Source organism: Brassica napus, chromosome A9, assembly GCF_020379485.1.
Source record: "Brassica napus cultivar Da-Ae chromosome A9, Da-Ae, whole genome shotgun sequence".
NCBI classification, from domain to species: Eukaryota; Viridiplantae; Streptophyta; class Magnoliopsida; order Brassicales; family Brassicaceae; genus Brassica; species Brassica napus.
This window is the reverse complement of record NC_063442.1, coordinates 30,998,741-31,014,316: the sequence shown is the minus strand read 5'-3', so window position 1 is coordinate 31,014,316 and position 15,576 is coordinate 30,998,741. Positions and strand designations below refer to the sequence as shown.

General features: G+C 26.4%; 1 protein-coding gene across 1 annotated transcript; it reads right to left on the bottom strand.

The window, feature by feature from the left end:
• Window positions 1–1,502, bottom strand: LOC106367623 (F-box/kelch-repeat protein At1g23390). The gene has a single exon (XM_013807431.3). It carries the CDS (start codon window positions 1,280–1,282, stop codon window positions 134–136), a length of 1,149 nt encoding a protein of 382 aa, XP_013662885.1. The 5' UTR covers window positions 1,283–1,502; the 3' UTR covers window positions 1–133.
• Between the last annotated feature and the right edge of the window lie 14,074 nt (window positions 1,503–15,576).

The following is a 15,576-nucleotide window of genomic DNA, read 5'->3' as shown; positions in this document are numbered from 1 at the left end:
AATTCCCAAAACAATATTATTATTGAATAAATTACATAAGTTGGGTTGTTGTAATAAAAATCAAAATAACGTCAACATTGACTTGTAAACTTTGAATTTAAAACATGCATGGATAAACTCAAATATTATACGTTCACACCATCACAGAGAAACGCAAGTCATCTCTAAACGCACGTTTCAAATCGCTAAAACTAACGTTTGAACACGCAACGATAAGTCTCTCTCCCGCGTGACCTCTAGCGTCTGCGTAACGCAGAGTCCTCCATTTGCATAGCTTTCCTCCTTCCATCTCCGCCGCAACGATCTCTCCCGTCTCCGCCGCGTTACTCATATAAACCATATCTCCCACCGCGTTAAACACTATCGACGATAACGGCCAATCAGAATCAATCCCTCTGAGTTTCTCCAAACACGCCGTAGGCATCGATCCAATCGATTCGAATTTGAGTTTCATCGGCGATTCGGTGGAAGCTACTTCCCACAGTTCGATTCCCGTCGGATTATCCTCGTCTCCGGTGATCCCAGCCATGACGAGACGGTTACCGACGAATCCAATCACGCGCGAGTATAATCTACAGTCGCCGGGAGAGAAATCGAGAAGCTCCGTCCACGATTTCGTCTCTGGATCGAAGCAACACGCAACACCCGATGCCTTCTCCGTCACGTACATCGTTTCCGCGCTGACCGCGACGGAAAGCCACGTGGACGACGCGGATCCCGAGAGGTACTGCGGCATCGACTCGCATCTCTCCCACGCTTCTTCGCCGGATTCGACGTCGAGCAGCTCCACGGCGAGTCTATCGTCCTCGAACTCGCACACGCCGCCGGCCACGATCAGACACCTTCCGACGACGGCGACGACCGGATCGATCCTCCAGACTCTCGGCGGCGCCACGTGTCGCCAGCTCAGGTGAAACGCGTCGATCGAGAAGGAGAGTTTCGCCGGGGAGAGCGCGTAGAGCAGCGTGGAGTGGGAGGATCGAGCGGCGGACACGTGTTCGACGGGAGATGATCCGGTTCTGAGCTCGATCCACTTTTCGGACTTGGGATCGTACGCCGTCGCCGCCAAGGTGTACGGCGAAAGACTCCTCTGTTTGAAGACGAACAGCCACGGTGTGGACTTGAGGCGACGGAGGGAGAAGAAGACGGCGCGGTTCCAGGATTTGGACACGTGGCAAGCTGAATCGAGGTCGAGGAGGGGCAAGTTGGAGAGGATGGAGGCGAGTATGTCTCCGTCTATAGAACATTCTTCTTCTTCTCCGTTCTTGTTCTTATCCTCCATCAAATGCGATTTTTGATAATAATGCAGAAGTGATAGGCCTTTTATGAGTCAGGAGGAGAAGTTGGTCACCTACGAGCATTTATATATAGACTTTTTGTTTTAATAGGGATTAATCCGGGCTAGAATTTTTTTTTCTTTAATTTAAGTTGTTAAATTATTTATATTTAGGTTATGATATATATTTATATAAATGTTAAGATGCAGGTCATAATTAAAATTTATTTTTAAATTATAACACATTAAATTAACATATTTTTTACTATTTAAATATTTTTTTTTGAATTTTGTTGGCTATCTAGTTATCATATTTAGCAAAACTATCTGTTGAGTGTTGGAATAAATGTTTTAGAAATTTAATCGAACTGCAGAGTATTTTCGGATCGACCACATGCTCAACAATCGATCGATCCGTAAAAAGATGGTCGATCTACTTAGCCAGGTAAGTACAAATTTAGCAAAAATATCTTTGATTTTTAAATATTAAGTATATAACTATTCTTTTGAATATTGTTTTTTTTTAATTGTATTTTCTGATTAAATCATTGTATTATAATGTTTATGTAAATATTTTTTGTGATGTTTGAATTTGTGTTGTTCGTATACTTAACCTAGGTGATATTGATGTTTAACAATTTATTGTTTTCTGGAAATAGAAAATAATGATATATCAAAACGTATCTAATACTTATTAAATGATAGTATAATGTAAATTATATCCATTATTTGAAAATACCATTTGTTGTTTTTATTTTATTTTTAAATCAGAAATGATTTTTATTTAAAAACATTATTCATATATAATATAATAGTTTAAGTTTGGAAGATTAATATATATATATATATAAATTATGTATATTTAAAAAAAAATAATTTAAGATATTATATATTGAGTAACTGAATAAAAGCTGAATTTCTTATCTTGAAAATCAAATATTTATATTTTTGTCTTCATGTTATACTCACCAATCCATCATTGATATTTATAACTCAGTATGTTTAAAAAAAAATAGTTTTAAGTAATAAACAAATTTAATAAATTAAATTCATCACCTATAATGTTATGTAAACTATATTTGAAAACTCTATAAAATTGTATTTTAAGCATAATATTACTATTATTTAATTTAAGTTATTTTAATCATAAAATATGCTAAACCAACTTAAATTATATTTACAATAGGACCATCCTAAACCGGTTACTAAACCAAAAACAATACTAAACCAACATGATGTAATGGTTTCGGGATAAACGCTTGAATAGTTATTAATTGTAATGGTTTGATCATGAAAGAGTTAGTATGAATATTAACAATAAAATTATGGATTAGATTAATTTAAATTTGTAAGAATACCTTTGAGTCTATGAAAAGCAATTCAATTCCCATGAATAAGTTTGGCTTTTGGAAGTTGCGGGTTTCCCAACAATGAATCCACCTAACAAAAAGTTCGTTGTTATAAAAAATCTCCTTCAAGGTCATTAAAAGTTTTTGGGACGGCAAGAGTTGATGGTGGAACCATTTTTTTGCTCGAGTGTTTTGAAGTTTTCCTTGATAGTGTGAGGTTGATGTTGATGGAATAGTGAGTTTTATAGAGACTTTCTTGATGTAAAACTATACATTTTTATTTTTTTTGTTTAATATGGTATTTCCATTTTTATATAGTTTACTACCATTTTAAAATAGATGTACATTTTAAGATAGATGTTTAAATCTTAATGTACTTTTTCCATTTTTTAAAATGTTTATTTCCATTTCTTATATTTTTTATTTACATAATATCTATATTTTATATTTTAAAATAGATATTTAAATCTTAATGTACATTTTCCATTTTTTTAAATTGTGTATTTACTTTTATTATATATTTTACATTTTACATTTTAAGATAGATGTTTAATGCTTCATGAACTTTTTCCATTTTTTTTAAAAATTGTATATTTACTTATTATTATTTATATAATTCATATATTATATATTTATATTATTTACTTATTATTTATTTTCCTGTATATGAATTTCCATTTCTTGTACTTTTTATTTACTTAATGTCTCTATTTTACATTTTAAAATAGATGTTTAAATCTTAATGTATGTTTTCCATTTTTTTTAATTGTATATTTCCATTTGTTATACTTTCTATTTACGTAATATCTATATTTTAAATTTTGAGATATATTTTGAAATCTTAATTTAATGTTCCATTTTTTAAATTGGGGATTTACTTATATTATATATTTACTTAATATTTATTTCTATTTATATTGTGTATTTCTATTTCTTATACTTTCTATTTACTAATAATTTTATAATTTAAGATAGATTTACATTTTAAGATAGATGTTTAAATACTAATGTAATTTTTCCATTTTTTTCAAATTGTGTATTTTATACTTTCTATTTGCGTAATATCTATATTTTTCATTTTAAGATAGATGTTTAAATCTTAATATACTTTTTTCATTGTTTTTAAGTTGTGTATTTCTTTTTCTTATACTTTCTATTTACTTAATATCTATATTTTACATTTTAAGATAGATGTTTAATATTTAATGTACTCTTTCCATTTTTTTAAAAATTGTGCACTTACTTATTATTGTATATATAATTCGTATATTAATATATTTATAATATTTAATTATTATTTATTTTTCTATATATTGAGTATTTCTCTTTCTTATACTTTATATTTAGTTAATATCTATATTTTATATTTTAAGTCTTAATGTATTTTTCCATTTTTAATGTAAAACGGTAATATTTAATAGAAGAACTTGGACAAATAGTCAAATAGTTATATTTATGTTTTTTTATTTTTTTTATAAAATGGTAATGTTACATTATGGAGATAAGCCGTTTTTTTAAGTGTAAAATGGTAATCTTACATATGTTTAATGTAGTATTTTCATTTTTTTATGTTGTATGTTTACATATTATTTATTATTTTTAAAATTATATATAATGTTTTTTTTTTAAATAGTAATGTTACATTATGGAGATAAGACGTCTTTTTTTAAGTGAAAAATGGTAGTCTTACATATGTTTAATGTAGTTTTTCTATTTTTTATATTGCATGTTTACATATTATTTATTTAAAATAAAAATGTAAAATGGTAATCGTACATATGTTTAATGTAGTATTTCTATTTTTTATGTTGTATGTTTACATTATATTTATTATTTTCCAAATTATATATAATGTTTTTTATTTTTTTTATAAAACGGTAATGTTACATTATGGAGATAAGCCGTCTTTTTTTCAAGTGAAAAATTATAATCTTACATATGTTTAATGTAGTTTTTCCATTTTTTTATGCTGTATGTTTACATATTATTTACAATTTTCGAAAATTAGTAATATTATAATGTAAAACTATATTTTATGCCATGTGTCATCTTACGGGAGAAGTTTTTTTTGCTGATGTGAACGCTTTATGGAGCCTCAAAAGGTCCCTTTTATTAGTAAGGACTAGGGATTAACCCGGGCTACGCCCGTGATTTTTATTTTTTTTTCTAATTTAAGTTGTTAAATTATTTATATTTAGGTTATGATATATATTTATATAAATGTTTGATGCATGTCATAATTAAAATTTATTTTTAAATTTTAACACGTTAAAGTAACATATTTTTTACTGTTTAAATATTTTTTTGTAATTTTGTTGGCTATCTAGTTATCATATTTAGCAAAACTATTTGTTGAGTATTTGAATAAATGTTTTAGATATTTAATTAAACTGCAGAGTATTTTCGGTTCGACCACATGCTCAACAATCTATCGATCCGTAAAAATATGGACGATCTCCTTGGCCAGGTAAGTAAAATTTTAGCAATCTTTGATTTTCAAATATTAAGTATATAACTATTCTTTTGAATATTGTTTTTTTAATTGTATTTTTTGATTAAATTATTGTATTATAATGTTTATGTAAATATTTTTTGTGATGTTTGAATTTGTGTTGTTCGTATACTTAACCTAGATGATATTGATGTTTAACAATTTATAGTTTTCTGGAAATAGAAAATAATGATATATCAAAAAGTATCTAATACTTGTTAAATGATAGTATAATGTAAATTACATCCATTATTTGAAAATAACCATTTGTTGTTTTTATTTTTTTTAAATCAGAAATTATTTTTATTTAAAAACATTATTCATATATAATATATTAGTTTAAGTTTGGAAGATTAATTTATATATATAAATTATGTATATTAAAAAAAAAAATTTAAGATATTATATATTGAGTAACTGAATAAAAGCTGAATTTCTTATCTTGAAAATCAAATATTTATATTTTTGTCTTCATGTTGTACTCATATTTATAACTCAGTATGTTTTTAAAAAACTTAGTTTTAAGTAATAAACGAATTTAATAAATTAAATTCATCACCTATAATGTTCTGTAAACTATATTTGAAAACTCTCTAAAATTATATTTTAAGCATAATATTACTATTATTTAATTTAAGTTATTTTAAGCATAATATATGCTAAACCAACTTAAATTATATTTACAATAGGACCATCCTAAACTGGTTAATAAACCAAAAACAATACTAAACCAACATGAACCAATACCTGATTTGGCGAGGAAGGAAGTGTTTCGGGATAAACGCTTGAATGATTATTAACTGTAATGGTTTGATCATGAAAGAGTTAGTACGAATATTAACAATAAAATTATGGATTTGATTAATTTAAATTTGTAAGAATATCTTTGAGTCTATGAAAAGCAATTCAATTCCCATGAATAAGTTTGGTTTTTGAAAGTTGCGGGTTTTCCAACAATGAATCCACCTAACAAAAAGTTCGTTGTTATAAAAAATCTCTTTCAAGGTCATTAAAGATTTTTGGGACGGCAAGAGTTGATGGTGGAACCATTTTTTTGCTCGAGTGCTTTGAAGTTTTCCTTGATAGTGTGAGGTTGATGTTAATGGAATAATGAGTTTTATAGGGACTTTCTTGATGTAAAACTATACATTTTTAATTTTTTTTGTTAAATGTGGTATTTCCATTTTATATAATTTACTACCATTTTAAGATAGATGTACATTTTAAGATCGATGTTTAAATCTTAATGTACTTTTTCCATTTTTTAAAATGTTTATTTCCATTTCTTATATTTTTTATTTACGTAATATCTATATTTTATATTTTAAAATAGATATTTAAATCTTAATGTACTTTTTCCATTTTTTTTAAATTGTGTATTTACTTTTATCATATATTTTATATTTTAAGATAGATGTTTAATGCTTAATGAACTTTTTCCATTTTTAAAAAAAATTGTGTATTTACTTATTATTATATATATAATTCATATATTATATATTTATATTATTTACTTATTATTTATTTTCCTGTATATGTATTTCCATATCTTGTACTTTTTATTTACTTAATATCTCTATTTTACATTTTAAGATAGATGTTTAAATCTTAATGTACGTTTTCCCTTTTTTTTAAATTGTATATTTCCATTTGTTATACTTTCTATTTACGTAATATCTATATTTTAAATTTTAAGATATATTTTTAAATCTTAATGTAATTTTCCATTTTTTAAATTGGGTATTTTCTTATAATATATATTTACTTATTATTTATTTTTCTTTATATTGTGTATTTCTATTTCTTATACTTTCTATTTACTAATAATTTTATAATTTAAGATAGATTTACGTTTTAAGATAGAAGTTTAAATACTAATGTACTTTTTCCATTTTTTAAATTGTGTATTTCCTTTTCTTATACTTTCTATTTGCGTAATATCTATATTTTATATTTTAAGATAGATGTTTAAATCTTAATATACTTTTTCTATTGTTTTTAAGTTGTGTATTTCTTTTTCTTATACTTTTTATTTACTTAATATCTATATTTTACATTTTAAGATAAATGTTTAATATTTAATGTACTCTTTCCATTTTTTAAAAATTGTGCATGTACTTATTATTGTATATATAATTCGTATATTTATATATTTATAATATTTACTTATTATTTATTTTTATATATATTGAGTATTTCTCTTTCTTATACTTTATATTTAGTTAATATCTATATTTTATATTTTAAGATAGATGTTTAAATCTTAATGTATTTTTACATTTTTAATGTAAAACGGTAATGTTTAATAGAAGAACTTGGACAAATAGTCAAATAGTTATATTTATGTTTTTTTTCTTTTTTTATAAAATGGTAATGTTACATTATGGAGATAAACCGTTTTTTTTTAGTGAAAAATGGAAATCTTACATATGTTTAATGTAGTTTTTCCTTTTTTTTTATGTTGTATGTTTACATATTATTGTTATTTTTAAATATAAAATGGTAATCTTACATATGTTTAATGTAGTATTTCCATTTTTTTTATGTTGTATGTTTACATATTATTTATTATTTTAGAAATTATATATAATGTTTTTTTTTTGCAAAATAGTAATTTTACATTATGGAGATAAACCGTCTTTTTTTAGTGAAAAATGGTAATCTTACGTATGTTTAATGTAGTTTTTCTATTTTTTATGTTGTACGTTTACATATTATTTTTTTTTAAACTAAAAATGTAAAATGGTAATCTTACATATGTTTAATGTAGTATTTCCATTTTTTATGTTGTATGTTTACATATATTTATTATTTTCGAAATTATATATAATGTTTTTTGTTTTTTTTTTATAAAATGGTAATGTTACATTATGGAGATAAGCCGTCTTTTTTTCAAGTGAAAAATGGTAATCTTACATATGTTTAATGTAGTTTTTCTATTTTTTATGCTGTATGTTTACATAGTATTTATAATTTGCGAAAATTAGTAATATTAAAGTGTAAAACTATATTTTATACCACGTGTCATCTTTTGGGAGAAATTTTTTTTGCTGATGTGGACGCTCTATGGAGCCTCAAAAGGTCCCTTTTATTAGTATCTATTTTTTATGCTGTATGTTTACATAGTATTTATAATTTGCGAAAATTAGTAATATTAAAGTGTAAAACTATATTTTATACCACGTGTCATCTTTTGGGAGAAGTTTTTTTTGCTGATGTGGATGCTCTATGGAGCCTCAAAAGGTCTCTTTTATTAGTAAGGATTTTATGCGACGTGTCATCTTTCGGGAGAAGTTTTTTTTTGCTGATGTGGGCGCTCAATGGAGCCTCAAAAGGTCCCTTTTATTAGTAAGGATTCAGGTCATACTATACGATAATGTCTTAATACATCCAATATACAGTACATTGAGGTGAAGAATTATGGTAGTATAATATTTACTACTGCATTGTCAATATTTGAAATGAAATGATATAAAATGAGTTATTCCATCAATTGGGAATTTTTTTTTTTGCTATTTCCCTTGAAAAGAATAGAATAGTTATTTCACCATATTCCACAAATAAATAAATAAAATACAAAGGAAATTATTCCACAAAGAAAATTGATTAGAAATGAATGAAATGAATACATAAAAATAGAATAAAATCATTTCATTAGTTTGTCATCAAATTTATTATGAATATTTTTTTCATTTTATCTATTTATTTTTAAAATTGGTGAAATAACTATTTTATTTCATTAAAGGTAAATAACTAAAATATTGAAATTGGTGAAATATCTCATTCCATATCATTCCAGTTGAAGTCTTTAATTTTTGTTCCATCAATTTTTAAACATATTTTTCAGTTACAATTTCGATCCTATCGTAGTAAAAGTGGAAGTGATTTCACCATGAAAAAGGCACTGAAACACTTGTGGTGGTGCTCAAGACAAATCAATATACCATTATTTTACGTTCTCAAAATAGAATGAGTTCACAGATAAGACAAGTTTTTTTTTTTTTTATTATTGCAAAACGAAAAACAAAAGCCCGAACCCAACAGTACTGGATCAGGGCCCAGCAATATGTTACAAACCAAAAGCCCACAAACAGTCGGGCATCCATTCAAAACACAAAACGGGCCTCCAGCCCACATCACTCAACTCGAAACTAGGCGGCTCAGACTTTCTCTTTTGGCCGACGCGTTAAGGAGACGGGACGCGTGTTGAAATCTCATCATCAGCACGCCACGCGTCAACCGATGCCTCAACCTGACCGTCACCTACGCGAGAAACCGCCTGAGCACCGCCACCAACAATTATTGTACTACCTCAAATCTCAAAATAGAACAAGTTCACAATTAAAGGGAAGCAAGAAAAAAGTGCAAAGACTAGCAATACAAGAATAGAGGTTTCTGTTTATATAGCGTAGTAATAAAAGTCATATGATCAACAGGGACTTCTACCTCTAGTGTAAAGGGCTTACAGCTGTGAATACTGCCACATGGGTTCGAATCCCGGTCACTGGAGAATTAACATTTCAGATCACCAGAGACAGAAGATCGACACGTGACAACACGTGACTAGTCTGGATCACTTTTGTGAGGCTAGGATACCTTTGTATAATTCAAACAAAAAAGTCATATGATCTGTTATATTCTTTTTTGTTGTTGTGATATGACATTTACTTATATATACAACTTTATTTAAATTGTCAAATTTGGGATTGTCATAAACTTTTAACACAAAATCAATTGATTACTAGTGGATTTGATCCTTTGTCAATAAACTAAACTGTAAATGCACATTTGATCAAGATGTTGTGTTCCTCTCCAAATGGGACATCTATGAAGTATTTATTATTATTTAGAACATCAAAAGAAACTCTATAACTTCGAATATAGAGTTTTTTATTCTAAAAAAAAAGCTTCAAAATTAGAATTTTAAGGAGTGAAATTTCATATTTGAAGTTTCACTACTAAAAACTCAAAATTTGAAATTTCATATTTTTATTTGTATTTTGGTCCTTATAATTAATTATACCATATTTATGATTCTTAAATATTTTCTCATTTATTATTTTAATATTAAATTTTTTGTATATCATAAATATTTCAAATTCATTTTTATAAATTAAAATTTATAATATTTTAAAACTAGAATTAAACAACAAGAATATTACAAAGGAAATTTAATAAATAAAACTTTTTAAAAAGATACATGAAGACATAATTATTTCACATATTTAAATATTACAGCCACACTAATAGTATAATAAATTTTTTCGGAACCTCTAAAATATTGTTCAAACAAATTTTGTTTAATCGATCAAAGATGAAACATTATGGAAATAATTTTATGAAATAGTGTGATATTTTACTTGTACTTTAATATTTAATTATATATTTCTTATAATTTTATATTATAGTGTAAGAATTTATTAATTAATATTATTGTAATATTTATGTGCTAGTTATTTATATAAGTTTAAAGATTTCTATATAATTATGACAATATAAAAATCATAGTATAAATTACAAATAATTTTAAAGTTGAATTTGAAGTTTCGTTTTTCCAAAAAACACTTTGAAACTTCAAAAATAATATTTTTCAAATTCTAAAATAAAGAGTCTTTTTGGAAATGCTCTTGCAATCCGTAGTATCTATCTACCGTTTCAAATCATAAATGCAACATTTGACTATTTATGGACTATATTTTTCAGATTTGTGTACATTATCGATGGTTTGAGTTATTGAACAGGGCAATAAAAGTGGACCCGAATGTTTTATACATTCCACCACAGATTTGATATTAAGGACCACAGATGAACGTGAGAAAGATGTACATGGATAACGAAAAATTGAGATTTTAAATTAGATCGTTAGCTATTCATACAACCTACATGATAAGGCTTGACAATGATATGTCATTAATACTTTGAATTTCATGGAAGATGATTTCTAACATATTCGTATCTATTTTCATTGAGCATCAGCAATTGTATTTAATCCGGAAAATTAACAAAATAATCCTTATTTTTTAACTCATACTCACAAACACACTATTTTAGTTTCTAACTTTTAATTAGAGACAAATGTCGAGCTTAGTAACGTGGGCTTGTGATCTGAGTGGAGACTATAAGTTGATGGAACTTTGGACCAATTTCTGTGGACCATAGACGCGAGGTTACATATACTGGCTTGTCCAATTCTAAATTAGGTGTGACAGTGTCTTCTTCGCGTGCAGAGGACCAATCATGTTGATTTCAACAGGAAATGCAGTGTCAAAAAAAAAAATTTCACACAATTTTTTTTATATTTTTGTTTATCAATCCATTTTATTCCCATTAAAATTCAATATTTAATTTTGTTAGTTATATTTAGACCAAAATAACGCAGTCAACAAAAATATGTGATTCTTTGTTTTAGTTTAAAAGTTAACTAGATTTCGACTCACACAACTGCGCAGATTTTTGTTTTCATTTATTTTTATATAAATATTTCGTTTCAATTCTAAATTGGTATATATTATAATATATATGTGTCTATCAATTTTTAAAACATAATAAGTTTACTGTATATTTTTTTTCATTAAATAGATTGTTTCAAACTTTCACATGTATTTGTATCTTCTTCAATATATATATTTTCGGATTATTATTTCATTATTAAAATCATAACTATATATATAAGGATCAGTAAAATATTGTTTTATTGTCATATTCAAAGATATTGTAACATTTCACAAATTTAGAAAGTTTTTAAAAAATTAAACTTTTCGCTTCATAGATTTATATTATCGAGTAAATAATTAAACATTTAGTTTTTGTTTAATTTTTAAAATAAACTATATAGTTTAAAATTTGTTTTCATTGGTTTAAGGTAGTAAAGATTAATCATTGTTAGATAATCTGATTTCTGTTATTTTTAAAAAAATCTTTATAATTTTAAAAATTAACGTCGATAAATATTTAAATATTTAGCATATAGATGTATAGTATTACAACATTAAATAATATCTATTTAATTTATAATATTTATAAATCCAATAGATCATCTATTATTTAAATCCAATTATTGATAGTCCAATAAAAATTTCTGGCATACCCAAAATTTAAATGATAAGATTAGATATTAAGTGTAACATGACTTTCTAGAAATATGTCCATTAGGTCTCTTTTTTAAAAAATCACACATGAATCAAAGTTGTGACTTCTATTTTAATATATAACATGATTAAAGTAACTTATTTAAAAAAGGCTTACTTGAAATCAATGAATCAAGAACTGAAAATTTGTGCATACATAACATAAAAATAAGTAAGTGGTACGTTAAAGTTAATCTCAAAGAAAATTTAAACAGAAAGATTAAAGTGATAGATGTTCTTGAAACGTAGATATGTTTGTGTGGAAGCATTATGGTCTAGTGGTTAAGGTTTAAACTTTAGCACTAGGTTTGAAGTTGTTATAAGATGTAATTTTTGCGGAGTATAGGATGCACTTATCATAGATTTCTAAAATAATGCATACATAACCATTCGTTATGACCATATACTGCAGAAACAATAAGTCCATCAAAGATACGTACATGCAAAACCATCCCTAGTTTGAATGTTATGGGTAGAGCTTTGACATATTTTTTTCATGAAGTTGCTCACCAGTATCACATTGTCGGAAAACATTTATCATAATTTATAGAGAAATTACCTATAATAACTCATATTTCTTGTGTAATGACTAGAGTAATACACAAAAAGAGAAAAAGAAAAAAATACCAACAAAAGTCTAAAATACCCCAATCCAATAACTAAATTAAAAACACTTGGAGTGGAAAATCTTTTTTTTTTTTAAAGTTCACTCTCCAGCCCCCTGAGTTGTAACCCATGAACCCTAAATCCCTCGATTTCTCAAATTCCTCAGTTTAACATGATTTCACCTTGATTCGATCTTGTTTGCACTTTCTTGGCGCAACGTAAGCGTAGCCAAGCTAGTGACACTGTTCATTGATTAAGTAAATGGAAGAAGAAGGGAAGCATAAAACATGTCTCATGTCTGTGATTGTTTGCGGCGGAAAGAGATCTCTGTTTGAGACTTATTGAAATGAAGACTCTATAATGATGTATCCAGTATTAAAAAAATATGTAGTTAGTGAAAAATTAAGATTTTTTATTTTATTTTGGCAACAATAAAAAAGTAAGATATATGCTTCAAGTAAACATGAACACATATACGATATGAATTTGTTGTATTTATTTGATGTTATACAAATTCAACAAAAGCATATTGTTTTTGGGTCAAAAAAAGCATATTTTATATGTGTTAATCTTTACTTGAACTATATATTTCTTGTTTTAGTCAATAAATGACTTTTATTTGTAGAAAGAATCATTATCAGGATAGTCTCAAAAACATTTATGAGCATAATCTTGTTAAGGCAATTATCAGTTATAAGTTTATGTTTTTTTTTTAATACTGTTTAGTTTCAAGCCATAAGAAGGAAAAATTCAAATAACCATCTTTAAAAAAAGCTAAATAATGCCATTTTAATCAAAATAAGGAAAATATAACAATTTTTAAATAAATTATTTTAAGTAAGCCATTTTCTTTCGAGGTAAATCATTTTAGTCTTAATTTTTTAAACTGGAACAATTTTTTTTTTTACTTTTGTGTTGATCAAGTTATTTTGGTTTCATCAAAAATCAACATTTAAATATAATTAACAAAATTAAATAATGAACCAGTAAAAATCAACATTTAAATATAACTAAAATTTAATAACAAACCAGTAAACATATATATGAGATGTATACATGTCTGATCAAAAATTTAGGATTAAAATGAAATATTTGGGAATTAAAAATTTTTACTTAAGTTTGAAATTTGAATTTTTTTTTATCTATTTTCCGTATTAAAAAGGACATTGCTCTCTTCTGCTAGAAAAAAAAATTAACAGCAAAACTGTTGAGGTCTTGTGTTGGTTATGTATCAGCATTTGATTGGAGTACACATGCAACTAGTGACGGCAATTGGGTTTTCATGTCCCGTTCCCGCCATGCTGCAGTTTTGGTTTCGAACGGATTTTGGTGGGTCTGTCTTTGCGAGGGCAAAATATATGGGCTTTAGCGGGTGATCCCGCATGACGAGATTCTTCAATTGTATGCACATGCCTACGGACCTGCACACACTAGAAACACATGGTCAACATTAGTTTGAGCAAAACTTGTTTTTTACATCCATTAGTTATGACCAATGTTTTTAAACCCGATCCGGACACTGAACTGGACGACTTACCGGGTTGCTGGGTCACTGGATCGACCGCGGGCGAACCGCGGGTTAATAAATGAATTAATTTTATTATATAATAATATATCAGCTATGTAAATAAAAATATAGAAACTAAAGTTTAATATTTTCTAAATATTTTTATAAACATAAATAATAGTTTGGATATGTATATTTTTATGTTAAATAATATTTAGAAAATACTTAACTTTAATTTCTATATTTTTATTTTCATTTGATATACAAAATATCAAAAAATAATTTAGACTATTTATAATTTTGTCTAACAAGATAAGAGTTATGACATCTAAAAAAATAAAGACATAAAATTTATAAATATTTAAATGTCTAATGTGAATAATAAATTAAATTATACAAAATAAACCAAAAGTAAAAAATCATTATAATAAATTATCAATAACGGAAATAAACTAACACTAAATCACATCAACTAGTTTTGGTTCTCTGGCATAGTGAAATCTTCATTAAAATCTAAAAATCACAAATATAAAACAAAAAAAAGGAAAAACCTAACTTTTTTTGTTAGTATATAACTTCTTAATTGGAAATTTAGAATATAAAACATAATCTAAAAACATAATTAAAAATTAAAAAAGAAGTAAAAGTTATTTATTGGTTCAACCAGTGGTTCAACCGGTATCGGGTTCCGGGTTTTACTGGGTTTTTGTGGATTTTTGCGGGTTTCTAAATATTGGATTTTTCACAAAATCCAAACCGGATTTTTTCTGGATTGCCGGATTTACCGGTTCAACCGCGGGTCCGGGTCGGGTTTCAAAACACTGGTTATAACTTATAATCAAATTTGATTCAATTTAAAAGTGATCATTGTTATAAGAACAACAGAGCGTTTGTCATACATTATCAAATTTGAATCAAGTTAGGGCCTGTTTGTTTCTCCATCTGAATGGACCATCTGGATGAAGATGAGAGTTTTGTTTGTTTAGATACTAAAAGTGTAACTCATTCAGATGGATCATCCGGATGACTTTTGAAAATTTAGGCTTAATTTTAAAGTTCATTCAGCTGAGCCAATTTAGATCATTTAAATGAAGATGGTTCATTCAAAATGGTATAATGTCTATTATGCCCCTAATGTAATTCACAAATTACAAACCTAAACATAATATTTTTTTGTCACAAACGAAAACTAACAAAACTACAAAAACACTTTTTCCCGT

Bases quoted from the DNA above. Each gene is read 5' to 3' on its own strand.
- LOC106367623 (XM_013807431.3), bottom strand. From the start codon at position 1,282: ATGGAGGATAAGAACAAGAACGGAGAAGAAGAAGAATGTTCTATAGAC.